Here is a 17,991-nt window from a genome sequence, read left to right as displayed (position 1 = left end):
GAAGCTAGGAATTTGGGACTAAAGGACCTCATTTTTAGAGAAGAGAAAAATTTGTAACTGTTAAGAAAAGCAGAGAAACATGGGCATCCTGGAGAAGTGGGCATACAATTTTCAAACATTTTTCTTATTTTAGATTGTATTTTCTTTGCATGTAAATGAATAATGATACTGATGCATTTCATATGATGAGCCAAATAAACAGAACAGCGTATCTAATGGGTATGAATACATATTAAAAAGATATTATTTCCATATTCGTATTTTTTACCTAGATCTTAGTTGTCACCCTCCCAGATTCCATCTGTATCTGTTTAGTAAACTCATCTAATTTTCACATTCCATTTTTCAACTTGTAAATATATGGAAATTTTAAGATAGCACTGAAAGACTACTTAACAAAAGGCCTTTTTGAGTAATGTTGCTGCCTAGAGTGTTTCAAGAGTCTAGAATTGTCTGTACCAGTTCTAGAAGAATCTTATAACTAAACAATTACAATCTACAAATTAAAAAGAAAAATACAAAGTTGATAACTCTATGGTTACATTTAAACAATGTGGTGAGTGTGCTAAGTGGTGTGCTTCTTGGGATCCCGGTCCTCTGACAACCCACAGTAGATACCTCACTAGAATTCCCTCAAATTTCTTCCAATTCATGTGTCCTGTTTTGATACCTCCAGAAATCAAAGTGTCAAGGAAAGGGAATGTATGCATCCGGGTACGGATCTCGTTTTGTTATAGAGCTGAGAAGTGGACAGGAGCACTCCCAGGTACCCCAGTTTAGAAATAGTCTTTGTTACTCCCCAGGGCACCAAACACCTCTGTCCAGGCTAGCTGCGTGATTAACAAGCAATGCTTAGAAAATTCAGAAAAAGGAATGTTTAGGGAGTATTTCAGCTTCTAACATCATGATAATTATAGCAAACTAAAGAAAATAATTGTTATTAACATGTCACAAGCTTAAGCGCACATACATTCATGTATGTTGCGATAAAATAAACTGGATCTTTATAGCTAGCTCATCACAACTGAGTAAAATGTTAAGCTTTGAATGGAAATGAGTATTTAAAAATAACCAGCAAACAATCTATTCTAAAAGTCTATCAGACTCAAGACATAAAACAGCATAATTTATAACCTGACACTCATAGGTTCACTTTCTGTGCCCTTTTGGTGCCTTCATTTTTTCATCCTTTCTCCTCCTATGTCCCTCTTTCACTGACTTCCTTTTTTACTAGTTCTTTGCTCCTGTTCTCTTCTCAATCTATCTCAATGACTGTGTCTGCTACAAAAAAGCAGACACAGAAAAAAAGTAGAGCAGCTAAGTATATTCCTATTCTTACTACCTAACTTTGCTTATTTCTATGTCTTCTGTCTATCCTCTGTCTGGTTTTGTCCTTAACTACATCATTCATTTGCATTCCAAATTTAAAATATGGGAGCATAATTATCATTAGGAAATTTTAAGATAGCACTGAAAGACTACTAGGCATTAATATGATACAGATAAATAGTTACATTAAGTATCACCTGATTCATAATTTCTGCAAACTGTGGAAGTTTGCTCAATTCCACTACGTTTAGCCATGTCATGTCAAGAATCCATCGGAATGGTTTGGGTGGGCAAGCTTTTAGATCCAGTGCTGCACCTCCTGCAGGAAAAAACATTCTGATAAAATGCATACAACATTCCAGAGGTTGAGATAATTTTGATATTTCTTTTTTAATTATGTTTTCTGGCTCATGTCATTTTCACTTGGGTACAAGTTGCACCCTTGTGGACTTAGCATTTATTTCATAGGATCATTGAATAATTTAGTTTGGAAGGGATTTCTGGAGATCTCTAGTCCAATCTTCCAGACAGGCTATATCCAGTCTGGTCTTCAAAATCTCCAGGGATCGAGTTTGTACAACCTTTCTAGGCAATCTGTTCCGATGCTTGACTGTCCTCATGGTAAAAAAGTTTCACCTTACATATAGTCCGAACCTCTCTTGTTTCAGCTCACACCCCATTGTCCCTCATCTTCCCACTATGCACCGCCGTGAAGAGCTTGGCTCCATTTTCTTCGTAGCCTTCCCACAGGTGTTCAAAGGCAGCAATGCTATTGGAGCTCCCCTAAACCTTTTGTTCTCCAGACTGAACAAGCCCAGCTCTCTCAGCCTCTCATCCTAGGTCATGTGCTCCATATAGTTAGTTTTTTAAGTTTACACAATGATACAAATTATTTCTGGAGCATGGAAAATTCTTTGAATAACCTCTTCTCCTTTTCGTGTGTGTTTAGTTTGTATTTATCTGAAAGACAAAATATTCCTGTGCAGAACTTGCCCATGGCACTCTATTTTTCTCCTCGCTATTCATAAAAAGCAAAGAAATTGACAAAGAAAAAAGTAAAGAAATTAACTGCAAACTTCTACAACTTCTCTAATGAAAAGTACTATTGTAGCAACTGAAGAATGGTACAAATATTAGCAAAGTAATTCACTGGGATCATTGAAAAAAAGAGAAAAGAAAGAAACTCCAGAGCAATGGAAGAAAGATCAGTCCTAAAGAGTGCAAGTAGTTCTAAACAGCAGTTATAAGCCCATACAGCCAACAGATAGATGCCTTTCACATCCTCTGATATGTAACTGAAGAGGTAGTACAAAGGCATGCTTCTAGGATAAGACTATAATTTAATTTTACACAGAATATGAGAATCATAAAGACTCTCATTTAATTTTTATATATTAATTTTTAACATAATTTCCTTTTTGCTGTCACTTCCTCTCCCCCCGTCCTCCACTAATGCCACTTCTCAGGAAAACTGGAAAGCGTTATCCCATGCATCTCCAAAACTAAGAGTGTTCACTCATTTGGGTCATTGGTATAATGCATTTCACTAGGGTGTTACAAACAGACTAAGAAAGCATCTTGGAATAATAACTATTATTTTTAACCAGCTATGTGTATGCAAGCATGTATGCGTGCCTATATATATAATATGTATATAGCCTATATATAATTATATATATATAGCCTAAATATATAATTATTTCAATATTTTCAAATTATACATATGTGTCTGTATATATATATATATATATAAATACACACACCAAAACACACACGCATACACCCATACGCAGTTCCTTTTCAATGAAAATATTCCTACTTTTCCAAACTGCGCCTAATTATTCCATAGATTATCAAGAGGTTTTCGCAAACAGATCTTTTTTATTCTGCACCCACTTCATCTCCAGTTCTGCATGAATGGGACGTAGGGAAAACGAATAATAAAAGGAAGAAGAAAAAGAAGATAAACGTATTATGAGAGTGAAAAGGAGATTAAAATATTAATATCTTACATAAAACACAAGTTTTTGTTATTTATGAAATTATTAGGAGGATATAATACATATTATTTTTGATATAGGAGAAGAATCTTACTTTAATGTTTTGACAAATTAGAGGAAAGCGTTTATAATGCTATGTTACAAACTCTTTCTGATTTGGCTGAAGTCTCTCCTGCTAGAGACCTTGCAAAGAAAGGTTTAATTCACTGCGAGGCTTCCCTGTAGGCTTTTAGGATGCAAAGATTTTATTTATGTTATCAATTATGATTTTTAGGAACCAGCTTTTTTAAAGGAATGAGATGAATAAGCATGTGATTCAGAAAAACTAAATAATTTCCTAGTTATCTGAATATCCTCAATTAGAAACAGAAGAATTACCTCGCTGCATCAGGACAATATTCTGCCAATGGGAATAATTAACTCCAAAAGAAAATGCAACTTTCATGGAGTAGGTAGTAAAGAGATTTTACGGAAGCTTTTGCCTTAGGGAAATTTTTCTTTTAAATCTTAATTTTTAGAAGAAGATTTATTCAAAGAAGAATGAGAATTCCAAAAGCATAAATGTGTTTCTCTTTGTAATGTTTGATATGTTTTCTGTTAATACACGTTCTTAATCTTTTGTTTAATCCTACTAAGTTCTTATAGTTAGTGGTTCGTTATGCTAATGACTTCAAGTTAATTATGTAATGTGTGAAAAAGTATTTACTTTTATTAGTTTTCATTTTGCCATAGAAAGGCGTACGTGAAAAGTTCCCGCATCTAGGAAAAAAACGTGCAAGGCTTTCCTCCACATATGGATCCATTTAGATATAACCAAGAAGCAGAATTACATATGCTTAATATATCATTTAAGTGTTTGCTTGAGCTACTGAAGGACCAATTAAAGGGTAAGTTCAAGTTGTGTTCAAGAATGTGAAGTTTCTCCATACAAATCCAAATTATTTCTGTCATGCAAAAATGTAAAGCTACTTCATGCGCTTTTATTCTGAAGTTTTCCTATTGTTGCCCTTTCTCCCTTTCCTTATTCCCCAGAGATAAGAAGCTTCAATAACCTCAGACAAAGAAAGAGCTGCTTTGTGAAATCTGGGGGTGCAAATAATGATTTTCCTGCATTTCCAGAAACTAGTTGTTTAATTTTCCTTCAAGTATCTTTTTACTGATGCATTTGGCAACAGGTCATATAGTTTAAAACGACTGTGTGGGATCCACATATGTTACCAGAACTTCTTTTCAGTCTCTGCAGACAAAATAATGGAAATCAAAGAGAAGATAACAAAAAAAAAAAAATTTTACACAAATCTGTAATCCAATGTGTTATTATTATGGGCCACATGGTACTATTTTCCATAATCACACCTTTTGTAAATTCAGTACAATAATCTAGCTGGAACAGTTTTGCAAATTACTGCATTCTATGAGAGAAGAACTTTAGCCAAAGGGGTTTTTTTTTTTTTTTTTAATAACAACAGGTAATCATTAATTGTCCATAAAATAACATGGCAATATTTCTGGCTTTTATTTAAGTGTACCAAGCCAAAGACCTTTTGCACTTCCGCTGTAGCATGCTCTCTTATATTTACAGAGCTTCTCACTCAAACGAATATTCTACTAGAGAAGATCATATCCTTCACTTTTATTAGTCTCTCACTTCCTACTGACAAAGGACATACTCAGGTTTCAGACACCAGCAAAATTTTTGATCAACTCCTTAGGCTTTATCTTTTTGATTTTGCTTCTTTCTACATTTGTTTCTTTCTAGATAAAAATTCTGTGACAGCCTCATGGGAGAAAACTAAAAAAAATTCATATGTAAATTTTTTGGATGAAGGCTATTTCCCATAATTTTGGGACCTGCTTTCTCTGTTTTGTGAAATAGGTTACCTTCAAGCTATAGCATAAAAATATTCAGGAAGGGCCTAGTGTTTCGCTTTAATGGAAAACTCTACGCAGAATGAAATTCAATTTATGTACTTCAGCAGCGTGAAAGATTTAGAGTTGATAACCTGCTGAGACTAGCTGAATAATGAGTTCTAGGGACTTTTTCATTTCAAATAGTAATGCGTATTTCATCGAGACATCCTTTGATAATGTGGCTGATGAAATGCCATGAAAAGCTCTCCTCCCAGAAAGAAAAAGGAAAGAAGAGGGAGAGAGATTTATTCTTCAAATAAATCGTTCCTTCAGCTGCTTGATGATGTTTGGTACCACTCGCATTCCTTTTGCACTAAGAACTGTTCATCCAAGGAGGAAAACTGGAACAATTTATTCACTACAGAGGGTATCGAAGAGTGCAGGATACCTTGGCAAGGCATCTGCCCCCTTACTGTTTAATATCCTGTGAATAATTACAGACAATCTATTATCACTTTGGTGTCATTTTATACACTAGAAGAATTTCTCACCATCAAACCAGCTATGGGGAACGGCAATCTTATGTTCTAGACAAAAATTGCTAAAACTACTCTTATATTTTATTGCAGATTCTCATCATTAGAAAGGGGTAAGACATGACTTTCTGCCTCAGATGCCCAAGGTGTACTTTCCTCTGGCAAAATAAGAATCTATGGGCTGAGAAGGCATGAGACACAGTTCATCGTCTAATGCTTTATGAAAGCAGATAAGTTGAGTTTGAAAGAGTTTCCAAGCGTTCCCTGCCTCACATGGGTAGTAATGTGGTAGCTGGATATCATTCTCAAAGGATAAACCAATTATCACAAACTAGCATAAAAGAAAGGAAATTTAATCTCATCTCATCCCTTTTTTTCATTAAGGGAGATAATGATCCTCAAAAAGGGGGTTCACTATTTTGACATTTGATCTTTGCAAGATTCATTTGAACCTTGCAAGATTCAAGCAGTTTTCATATGGACCTCCTCACAAGCAATCCTGGTCACATTTTTCAGCAAAGTCATGAATTCACAGAGTTCAGAAGACACAGACCAGACCAGTCAGCCCACACAAGCACATTATGTTCTGTAAAAGTCAGTGTTAGCTGGTTGGCAAAAGTCAGAAAGAAGCTCAACCTCAAATTCATAACAGACTGTTTATAGCGCCTCCTGGGCCTCCTGTGGGACTGTTCTGGCAATTCCAAAGATAGCTTCGTCCACCTCCGTGAAAGGAGTGAAGCAAAGGAGCCAGAAGTTATCAAATTTATAAAAATAAGCACACAAATGTGATACAAAATAAACAACTATTAAACCACCTGATTGAGAGAACCTGAACTATCACGTTATTCTCTGGATATAACCTAGCCTGACTAAATGGTGGAGGTAGAACTGAGTTGCTTCTAACTGGACTGGACCACAACAGGGACAAGAACAGAGCCATCTCTTATAGAACTGTTGGTAGAAACCATGTAGCCAAAAATCATACTTTGAAACAGTACAAAAGTTTTAAAGGTTGAAATTACCTCTACATACAACACAATGTTTTAAACATACCTCTAATAAGCGCATGGAACTCTTTGGTTTTCACATGTCCTCTTTCAAGATCAATTTTTAAAGTCAGGAGGAGGGTAAAGAGGAATTTATGATTTTCATATAAGCCTCTGACAGAGTATGAGAAGGTTTCAAAAGTAAGATACTCGATAATATTTGAGATTCTTTTCTGAGGTAAAGGAGACTTCTCAGATCTGAATTATTAAAACAAAGCGAAAAGAAAGCATGTTACTAATAGCAAATATACTGGAAAAACAAACATTTGAATAGTAGAAAAATCGGAGTCTTCCTACCTGGCCATGGATTGATCAAATAACTTCAAGAACTGAGCCAGTGAAGTCTGGTACATATTATTGACCATGCTCATTTCTGTAATAAGGAAATAAAGAATGCTTCCACGTGTAGCAGCAGGTCGATATTCCTCCTGAGCAGTGTTAATCTTCACTTGAGTTTCTGCTGCCACAGACAACTTTTCAGCTACTTCAGCAGCTGTTTGCTTAGTTGTTTGCAGAACGCTAATCAAAGATTCATCATCTACTAAAGAACCTAAAGAATCAAATATGGAATATGTTTAGGACATTTTTATAAGAACTGTTTCATTTCTTACACAAAGAATTCAAAAGCCAAATTACAAGAAATATTTACACCAAATGGAAATGACTTACTGAATTGGAGAAAGCCTTTTAAACAAGAAATCTAATACTAAAAATTATTTTTTATATTCAACATGCTAAATAAATGCATTCAACCTATGAATATATCTGTACCAACAGCTTTGCAGCATGAACTACAGGTGTTCACTTTCCTATGCACATAATATACTACTTGTATGCACAGTGCTTCAATTATTGTAAAGTCTGCTGGTTGTCAAAGATTGTCAAAGACTTAGGGTCCTAAAGGCATTCATCACCTAACAGTGTTTGTGCATCTCAAGTATTTAGTAACCTATTTGCTGCAAGCTATCACCTTATTTACTACAAAAGATATTCAACACAGTTTAAGCTAGCCAGTTTTACTTTGTATTTTCAATGGGTTAAGGATGTGCCCATGATCAGATACCATATCTCATTTGAGAGGCAGAAAGCTCTTAAGCATTTGAATTGTTTCACAAAACACGCTTAAGTGCTTAAAAATATTCTTCAGTGTCTGGATATATAATAGCGTGCAATAATAACAAATATCTCACGCTCTGGTAAATCATCATACTTCAGAATCTCTACCATTGTACGTTCTCTCATTGTATCTTGTACGGATAAATCAATTTCTGTATGGAAAGGCTCTAATGTGAATGAGCTCAATCTCCCTTATAAAAATCCTTGTTCTTTAACATTTTGATACAGAACCTTTGGTTGCACTTAGTTTGTATAGAAGATTGTCTTCCAGTTCTTTCATCTTCCTCTTATTAAAGGTTACATCTTCCATGAGTTTAATTCGCTCTGCCTCCAGTTCCTATTAGTAAAAAACAAGAAAACGGCATGACACTTTATGGACTGTACCTGTAAGTCTATTTAACATTCATTCCTCAATTTTTCAAATTCTTGGAATGTGCATTTTATTTTTCAGCTATCATGATCTTTTTATCAAATGCTTTTAAAATGTGTTTTTATAACATCCTTTTCTTTTTAAGCAGAGGTTAGTAAGTCTGAAGCATCTTATGAATGCCAAATTCTTGTACTCAATTTTTTCTGTGTCACATTGCCAGCCATCTGTAGAAAATCGCCCAGCTGTATCTTTGTTAATTAGAAATTTCTATACTGAATCTGAATAAAATTTTAGAAAATGACTGACGTCTTTCTCTACTTGAGCTTTTCTTTCTCCCATATGCTAAAAATAGTTAAATAAACCACAATTAAGTATCACTACGGTTTGTGTGCACTGTTAGATTACCTGTTTTTCAGTAAGAATTACTCTTCTCAATAACTGGTTCTCAAGTCCTTTCATCGTAACAGTAAAATCGATAACTGATGTTTTTGCATTAATTTCAGGTGTGAAAGCAGGATTGGGTAGTTTTGTAGTAATGTACAGTCTAAAGGAAGTCATTACTTCTACTTCTTTATCACCAACTTTCACCTGTGGAGTAAGATAGATTGTATAAAGTGGAGAAAAATGAGCTTGATACCAGTCAATAATACTGACTGACAAAACATTGGTGTTTTTGAAATGCCAAGCAGAGAAAATTTATCTCACAAGTCAAATTTGTCATGAAAATAACATTCAGTGAACAAAGGTAGCAGTTGCAGTACATTATGAAAGTAGTGTTACTCTCCAGACAAATACAGGGATTTTTTTCCACTATGGATTCTAATTAAAAACTTCCGAACCATTCGACCTAGCTTTTGCACCTCTACATTGCTAATCACACTTCAAAAATGAGGATGGTGAAAACAGCTGAGCTTTGGAGAAATCATTGTTCTCTTTTGTTCAGGGATGAAAAGAATTAAGTTGATCCAACAACGAAATATAAATTATTAGAAATTAATTCTGTATTTCTTTAGAGCAGGGGGAACTTTAGTAGTCTTTCTAAAGCAACCATAAATTCATTCAGTGTTTTCCACAGAATTGTTACAGAAATTGAGATGTTTCAAAGCAGCAAAGTAATTTATAATCTCCCTCAAAAACTGCACGTGTACACTAACACAAGGAAATCCCATCACTGTGTACGACCCTCCCAGGCCATTTCAAGTAACTGCTTTAGAAGCAGGACTGCACCGCTCCCTTAAGCATACTGCTTTGCCATGACATTCAAAGCAAAACAACTACACAAAAATAACAAACATTTTATTTTCTTTATCATCAACAATCTGGTCTACAATCCCTCTTATATTCCAGCCGGTTGGTTAAGATTATTTGAAAAAAGCATATGGAAATATAAAGAGTGCACAATCATTTTATTTCATGATATTTGTCGGGGGGGAGTTGCTTTTATAATTTGAGGGTGATCTTATGAAGGTTCGAATGATGCATGACTTTTCAAGGTTGGGAATATTATTAATAACAACACTTCATGCTTTTCAGATTGCTCCTTTGGAAAACAGTTCTACTGCAGAATAAAGATTCTGTGGTTGCTATAACCAGCTCCGCTGTAGAGAGATATCTTTTCCAACCTATAAATTCTATTCATAAAGCATGTAAAACGGAATTGTTTGAAAATCAATAGAGCATACTGCAAACTTTCAAGAGGATAAACATAACTGGTTCAGGTTTGAAAATCTCAGAAGTAACCTCTGTATTTGAACTCAAATATTAGATCTGTCAGCTTATTACTCAGCTGTTACACTAAGGATCTCTCTCCTATATCACATTTCATTCGTTTAGCTTGATTTTTCACATTGCGCTGTTGAATACAAAGTTTGCCTGATTCAGTAGAGGTTTAGAAAAAAAAGACAAAATACTGTTCATCACAAAATTAACTACTTATTCTATCAGTTTTGTTGGACTAGTAACCTTGAAAGAAGTTCCAGATTTCATGAAATTCTTTTCTAATATATTATCAAGGACTGGATCCAACTCTTCACCTATATCTTCAATTACAAGTGATCGTCCCAGTGAAAGACTATCTTCTAGGTGTGTACGGAAATATTTGTGATTCAAAGTTGTCACCTGAAAAGGTAAATTAAAAAATGGTGTAAAGATAAAACCATTTCTGCAAGGTCTTATATGAAAACAATAGTTCTTACTAGGAAAGCCTTTTTTCTTTGTTTTTGTTACTTCTGTTTTAAAGAAAGTAACAAATGTTGACCACAAAGCAATTTACGCAGAAATAAATAGTTCTTCTCATGTATACAATGAAAAGTACCTCAAAATGCTGAATTAAAAGACTGGTTGTAATAGAATCTGTGAAACTTCATTATCAGAGCACAAGTGAAACTGACCCAGTTTATTGTGAATTGAAACTACACAGGGATCAATTTCAGATCAGAGATGCTTAACTTTTGCTTTTGTATTCTATGTCCTCAGGATTAGCTTTTCTAATTTTAGTTTTTAAGTGTTGTGAAATTCTTTCTGGAAACTTCAGCTGAGTCTAAAAGATGAATCAGTGTTAGAATATTATGAACTTATACGTTTGAAATATCATGATAAGGGATTCAAAACGTCAGAGACAGTTACAAATCATGAATAAATAAACACTATTTCTGTATTGCTTTCAAGAGTCGCACTTACAGAAAGCTCGCATAGTATTTTCAAGATTTTGTCTACAGGTAAGAAGTAAGGCCAACCTGCTGGAAAGCAGCTTGGCAGAGAAGCGTTGAACATGTGTCAGCAATGACCCCTTGTGGCATATGTCAGCAGCATCCTGGGCTGCGTTGGTCAGAGCGTCGCCAGCCGTTGAGGGAGGTGCTCCTTCCCCTCTGCTCAGCCCTGGTGAGTCCCCATCTGGAGTGCTGTGTCCAGTGCTGGGCTCCACAGTACAAGAGACATGGACATACTGGAGCAAGTCCAGCGAAAGGTCAGGAAAGTGATTAAGGGACTGGAGCATGTCACATACGAGGAGAGACTGAGAGACCTGGGACTATTTAGCCAGGAGAAGAGAAGGCTCAGGGGGGATCTCAGCAATGTGTATAGACACCTGATGGGAGGGAGGAAAGAGGACAGAGCCAGACTCTTCTCAGTGGTGTCCAGTGACAGGACAAGAAGCAAGGGGCACAAGCTGAAATACAGGAAACTCCACTTAAACATACGGAAAAACTTTTTTACAGCAAGGGTAACAAAGCACTGGAACAGACTGCCAAGAGAGGCTGGGGAGTCTGCATCCTTGGAGATATTCAAAACCCAAACCGAAATGGTTCTGGGAAACCCTTTGGGCAGTTGACCCTGCTCTGAGCACAGAGGTTGGACTAGGTGATCTCTAGAGGTCCCTTCCAACCTCAACTATTCTATGAAATCTACAGTTTGCTTTATTACTTAGATGATGAGCAAGGTTTTCTGATTCACTTTACTGCAAAAATTAAAATATTAAAAATCTATAGATCTTAAAACTAGAAAATTTACTGAGATTCAGGAGGATTTGCGTGATTTGGCAACATTCTGGTTAAGGGCTTTACAATGCACGTTCCTTTTCCCATGCTACTTAACTTTATTTGTGATGCAAAATACAGGTGATATGTGAATGTTTTTGTATTATTTTGCATGAGCTGACATTTTAGCTTATTGGCTTAAGCTATAAAAGAGTTATTAAAACTGTAATAGCACTGGAACAGACAGCTTTGTCTTGGGTTTCATTTCAACAGGTTATCCTTAATTTACTTTTGTAGCAACAACTCATGTATAAATTCCATCCGGGGCTCTAAATCCAGGACTGCATCAGTTTAAACATTTTTCCTACATTTTCAGACCTCTAAATTATTCTGTCCTTGTCTGTCATCTTACTAATGGTTGCCCAATATATTCCCATTCAGACTGCTGTTCGATAATTTTCCCTTGCTCATACTCTTTCGCTATACTTTTCACCACATTGCACATGGAACAGACTCACCAATCTCAAACACAAGGCCACCTCCTTCTTTTTTGTATTTCTAATTTTTATACTAGTATTTATTTAGTATATAATCTTTTACAAGTCCTTGAATGGGATTTGCACCTCTTATTGAAATCTCTGCTAATGCATCTATACTACTGTCAGTGTCCAGACAATGCAAAGTTATCTCAGATATGCATATATACGAATTGTGCTGAGTGAAATGCAGACACACCCTGAAGCAATAAGAATTGAAGGAATCCGACAGAGCACACTATGCCTTTAAAATGTTGCTCACCTGTAATTCGTTATCCTCTTCTTTCTTTTTTATCCATGTTTTTCCTTGAGTTTGTGGGTCTACCAAAAGTGGGTATCTAGTTGCCTTAGTGACAATGATACCATTCTGAATTGAGAGATCATCTCCAGGCAGTCCTTGAAGATTCCACTCACTAATCTGAAGAATAATTAAAAAAAAGTCATTTGGAATAAAATCTCACTGAAATCACTATCCTTCAATTAAGACTGTTCTAAGAAATAACAGAGACATGAAGTAAAAAGGTATGCATATCTGAAGCTGCTGAAAAAGACCAGCTAATACTGAAGCAAGATGTTTGGAGGCTTTTATACTTATGGATGGCTTTGACTCTATAAAATCAGAGAAGTACATGTTAAAAGTGTAAATGAAAGTGATAAGGAAGCTTCAGAGAGAGCTTAATTAAGAACTGAGATCATGGCCTTAAGGGAAAGCCAGATAGAAGAGCTTTTGAGACTTAATAGTTGCTGAAGGAGGCTTGACGATGCTGGCAAAGATGCGATCCCCTGTTTGATTCCAGATGCGATTTCAATGAAAATATCTCATACATTCTTTGTTATATGTTCTCTTTGATACTAAATTATTTTTGAAACCAGACCCATACAATGCTGACACAACCAAAAATAAGAACAAAAAACACTGTATTAATAGATATGTATTCTATAGATGTGCTAATGAGTTCTTACATAATATATAACTTGTTTTTCTATTTAAACATTGCTCAGTACTATGATGTTTAGTGAGAATTACCAAGAACTTTGGGAAACCACAGCACTATACTGGAGAGCAATGGCATGAACTACGGTTCTGTTCTAAGAAAGCATAATGCTGCCCAATAGTAATAGAATATGCTCGTTGAAATTAAAATGAAACCCACAATCACCAACAACTTACCGTTGGTGGATCTACCAACATAGAAATCAGGTTCAAGTTCTCAGAGAAGGGGATTTTATGGGCTCTCATCTCTGCTTCCCATAAATCTTTAAGTAAAAGATTCCTAAAGTTCTGATTAAAAGGTCCACAGTATGAAAGAAAACCTGTGCAGAGCAGTACATCTCCCACAAGTCTAGAAAAGGAACATAACCATAATTAAAAAGTGATGTACAATTTCAATTTCTATTGCATTTCAATTTCTTCCTTACTCAAGGAAGGAACCATTGCTTTTTGAGAACAAGAAGTTATATTTTTGTGACAAAACAAAAGAGCAGTACTGTATGAAAATGTTATCATCACTCAAACTATTATAGCCTGATGAATACTATTCCTTCTTTCATAACTGAAGAAATTGGTCTCTTTCTTAAAATATCTCTGCAATATAATATTTACAAAAAAATTCAAACTTAATTCTCTTGAGATGAATTAGCTATCAGGCAGAAATGCCCAATTTTCACATAGGAAATTCATGGAAAAGAAGTATTCAACAGAAACTGAGCCCAAATTTTCAGGCTCTATCCTTAGCAGCCCATTTGACAGGTTTCTTGTTTTCTAGACAGTTGTGACCTCTGCCTCCCAGATTGCTCAACATTTTGACATTTGGACTACTATGCAGTGGAGACTCCCAAGTTTACAGGTTTCTCAAAATACAGCCTACTGCCCTGCACATGTGTTTTAGCACATGGATTATAGGACAAGGGCTACTACGCTGACTCTTTCATTCAGATATGCCATAACTAATACCAAAAGGGAACTTTCCTTTTCTATAAGTCTAGGAATCCTTCCTTATTCCTTCTCAGTGTCAGCCTTAGATCTTTCCTATCTGCCACCTCACCGAGGGTCTCACTTCCCGAGTAACATCAGAACAATGAGTAGTGTTAGGGGGATAGGAAAGATAGCTGTAACGCAAGCACATAAACTGAACTAAAATAATCCCTTTTTGAAAGAAATTTCAAAATCTGAGGTATTGTTCGAAACTGAAATACAAGCACTCAGTTGCTCACAATAACTTAAGCAAGGGAAATTCAACTTTCAGGATAATTCAATTAATCTGTGTAGATATATTAAGACTTCTAGGAGCTATTAAAACTACTAAACTGCTTACTAGCTCTTCACTCTTTACTGATATTTTGATCTTTTCTCCGATGAATTTGATACCTGTTAATCTGAGATTTAAATTCTTTACTTTGCTGAGTCCATCTAACTTTCTCTCCACTCAGTCCATCTATAAGTGCAGAGGCTGCTTGCATCTTTCTTCTGCATGTTTCTGCATCATTCAGTAAGTCCTAAAATTGAAAAAAAGTCTTATTTCATTTAAAAATAGAATGCAAAAGTCTACAGAGTTCCTCTGTATCTGTGTTCATCACCTTATTAGATTTATTACGATTACTTTATTTACTTAAAATATAACCCTTAAGAGCTGCAAGTGCAGTTATTATCACATATGCTCCTATTCACAGGAAAAGGAAATCTGAGAGAAAAGGGATTTACACACCTCTTTTTATTTTTACACTTCAACCTCAGGCATGCCATTCAAGGTAGCAGGCTCTAAACGGATGATTGTATCAATTCCATAATGCATAAGTTTTACATATGAGCATTTTTCATAATACTAGACTACTTTTATCTCACCATTTTCTCCTTCATTGCAGCATCAAACCTGGCTTGCACTTTATCCAGTTCAGCTTGCTTTTCATCCAATGCTTCCTGCGCCTTTGCTAGTTCTGCATTAGCTACTTTCAGGCGTCCTTCCTGTTTTGCCAAGTTAGCCTGAGAAGAAGGAATATTGAAACAGTAATTGTATGGGATTTTGAATATAATTCGATGTATTATTTTAAGCCTGTTTAGTTGGTAATCAACAGGTAGTCAATTATACACCAAAATAATTTATAAACATGTATATAAATATTATGAATCATTTCCTCTGGAAAACTGTCACGTATATACTGCAGTTATGATTTTTGTGTTAACTTAAATAACAACATAGTATTCCAGTTGCCTGCTATATGTTGTCATTTTTATTTCTTTAAAAAAAGCTACATTTAAGAAAACCATGAAAAATCTCAATGAGCAGAACAAAGACATATCCAAAAGACCTTTACAACGGATGTACTGGTTTTTGATCTATAAATACTGATGAATCTGGAAGAACAACCTCTCTCTACCACCATGCTTGATTATATCCTTATTTGCTAAAATTTGCAAAAGATTTGGAGTCACCATTCAGACTCTTTCCCCTTTCACTTTTTTTTTTTAATATGCTATGATACCTGTAGAGATTAAATATTTGTTTTTTAATCCAAAAAGCCAATAAACATTACATTTGAGTTTCCACATGGTCTTTGCCTCAGATAAAATTTTTTTGTTCAAACATTAATGGACATTAAAAAGAACATCCACATTGAAGCAAAAATGACTTTATGAAGTGTTTTACTCAGTTTGGTTCCCATGCTGACACAGAACTACTTTTTTGATGTGAGTCCAGATTCTCTTCAGATTGCTATCATTTGGACAAGGTATCAGTCCTCTGCTGCCTTAAAGCCATCATATGAAAGCACAGACGGGAAAACAGCTCATGACCCTCTCTATTGGTTTCTTTTCAACTTGAAGTCTCTGTTTGCAGGACTCTTAAAAAAAGGAATGAAGAACCTCTCCTGGTACACATTTTTGAAAACAATAACAACTGGAGAAAACAAAAATAGCTTTTGCTGTTTACAGCAAGCTAGAGCATATAGCTAGGTATGTGCAATTCAGAGACTACTGTATCACAAAGGAAATGCTGATTTTTTGAGAGAGATAAAGATTATTTTGGACCTTTTGGAAAAACCCTTTGGAACAGTAAGAATATTACTCTTCACAGTATAGCTAATCACTCCTAATTTTTATTCTAACTTGTTTGCTCTGAGTTCTGTCTACAGTCAAGAAGAGGACACTTTTTTTCTGATCTTATCTTTAGCCATTAAAGTCCACAAACAAATATGCCTGAATAAAGTTATTTAAATATATATTTTTTAATATATTTTTAAATCTCACTAATATTAAACTAAATTAAAGTAAATTACATTTAAAGCAAACACAAAGCAAAATATGATGCTTTACCTTTAGCGGTAACACTTCTCTGTTAACACCATAAAATATTGCCATTGCCTGTGTCCAAGAGAGGAGTCCTGCTACATTACCACACACTTTTTTACCACACTCCAGGGTGTAGTCTTCCATATTAAAATAAGGCTGGAGTAACTCTACTGTTTCTTCATTGATTGTATCCTTAGGAAACTGTTGGAGACACTGCAAGAACGGGCCACTCATAAGCTGCAAAACAACAACATCAGGATGTTTAGAATATATTTACTCACTTTACATTCAAAAGCTCATTCATAGTTGAGTATGTTAAAAAAAAGTTCCCAAAATTCTTCCTTAGAAGAAGGTAAGCGATACAGTTAATCTTCCAATGGCTTGCTCTTCACTGCTAACTCACTCCTATGTTTTGAACATTCCTTCAATGATTTGAAAGTTTTAAGAAATTACTTTACAGTAACTAAGCTTCAAAGTTACTCACGTACTTCCCATCTTCTATATTCCTGGTTTGCTCATCTTGGCATCTAAGAAGCAGTATTTCATGAAAATTTGAACCAACATACAGCTTCAGCAATACACTTGTATTGAATCTAGAGAATGCAAAGAAAATGCTTGTGCATTTGTGAAATGTGAATTATTCTGGAAAGGGAAATTATTGGTTTTAATGTTTTATATTAAAAGTTTAAAATATTTAGGTAAGTCATGGCATAACTGCTTATCCTTTTCGTTATGTCCATTGAAAACAAAAAATTTTGGTGTTTTCTTAATTCCTGGACAATCTTAAACACAAACAAGAGCTCTATTCATATCCAAGATACATATTTTTTCTTTATTTGCATGATAAAAAAAAATTGAGGCAAAAACATGAGCAAAATAATATACTAATTGAGGCAGTGCAGAATTTCAGGAGATGGCATGGAAAAAATCCTGGAAGACCACCAAACTCTGGAGGGAAGAGATGGCTGTTTCCCCAAAGAATTTGTGCCATGAATGCTGCAACATAAAATGGCAAAAACTACTGTCTCCTAGTCATTTAGGTAACCTTCCAAGCAATCAAGAAGCCTGGGAAGAACAGAAAAGACTATTTAAACGTGAACCTGCAACTCCGCAAACAGAAAAAAGGCTATTACAGAATCCCCTGAATTCAGGGTATGGTAGACATACTTAGAGTGAGAGACAATCTAGGAAGAAAATACTAATGTCATCAAGAATTCTTTTCAGGTATTGGTATGATTCCTTTATTTGTTGTCACGTCATATGAAACTGGACTAGGAAAATCTAAAAGCTCCTACTGTAAAAGTCCCTAAGCAATTCCCTTATTAACTGCTTCCAAACAAACTCTATATGCCTATCTTAAGACTGTATGTTTGACTTTCTATAAATTTTGCCCTCTTTAGAGTAAACAGCATCATAATAGTCTGATTTGCAATTTGCTATTTCTAGTGT

General features: G+C 35.1%; 1 protein-coding gene across 1 annotated transcript in view; it reads right to left on the bottom strand.

The window, feature by feature from the left end:
• The window catches only part of DNAH8 (dynein axonemal heavy chain 8), a 178,628-nt gene that overhangs the window by 21,621 nt on the left and 139,016 nt on the right, over window positions 1–17,991 (bottom strand). Inside the window, exons 70-80 of the mRNA XM_068939550.1 lie at window positions 16,567–16,779; window positions 15,100–15,237; window positions 14,626–14,753; window positions 13,429–13,600; window positions 12,520–12,675; window positions 10,211–10,366; window positions 8,654–8,836; window positions 8,110–8,215; window positions 7,060–7,312; window positions 6,770–6,960; window positions 1,527–1,648 (exon numbers count right to left, since the gene is read on the bottom strand). Coding sequence (XP_068795651.1) covers window positions 1,527–1,648; window positions 6,770–6,960; window positions 7,060–7,312; window positions 8,110–8,215; window positions 8,654–8,836; window positions 10,211–10,366; window positions 12,520–12,675; window positions 13,429–13,600; window positions 14,626–14,753; window positions 15,100–15,237; window positions 16,567–16,779 — 1,818 coding nt within the window. The remainder of the gene's footprint in view (window positions 1–1,526; window positions 1,649–6,769; window positions 6,961–7,059; window positions 7,313–8,109; window positions 8,216–8,653; window positions 8,837–10,210; window positions 10,367–12,519; window positions 12,676–13,428; window positions 13,601–14,625; window positions 14,754–15,099; window positions 15,238–16,566; window positions 16,780–17,991) is intronic.

Source organism: Struthio camelus, chromosome 3 (assembly GCF_040807025.1).
Source record: "Struthio camelus isolate bStrCam1 chromosome 3, bStrCam1.hap1, whole genome shotgun sequence".
NCBI classification, from domain to species: Eukaryota; Metazoa; Chordata; class Aves; order Struthioniformes; family Struthionidae; genus Struthio; species Struthio camelus.
Note: the sequence above shows the minus strand (reverse complement) of the source record. Positions and strands in the feature narration are given on the sequence as shown.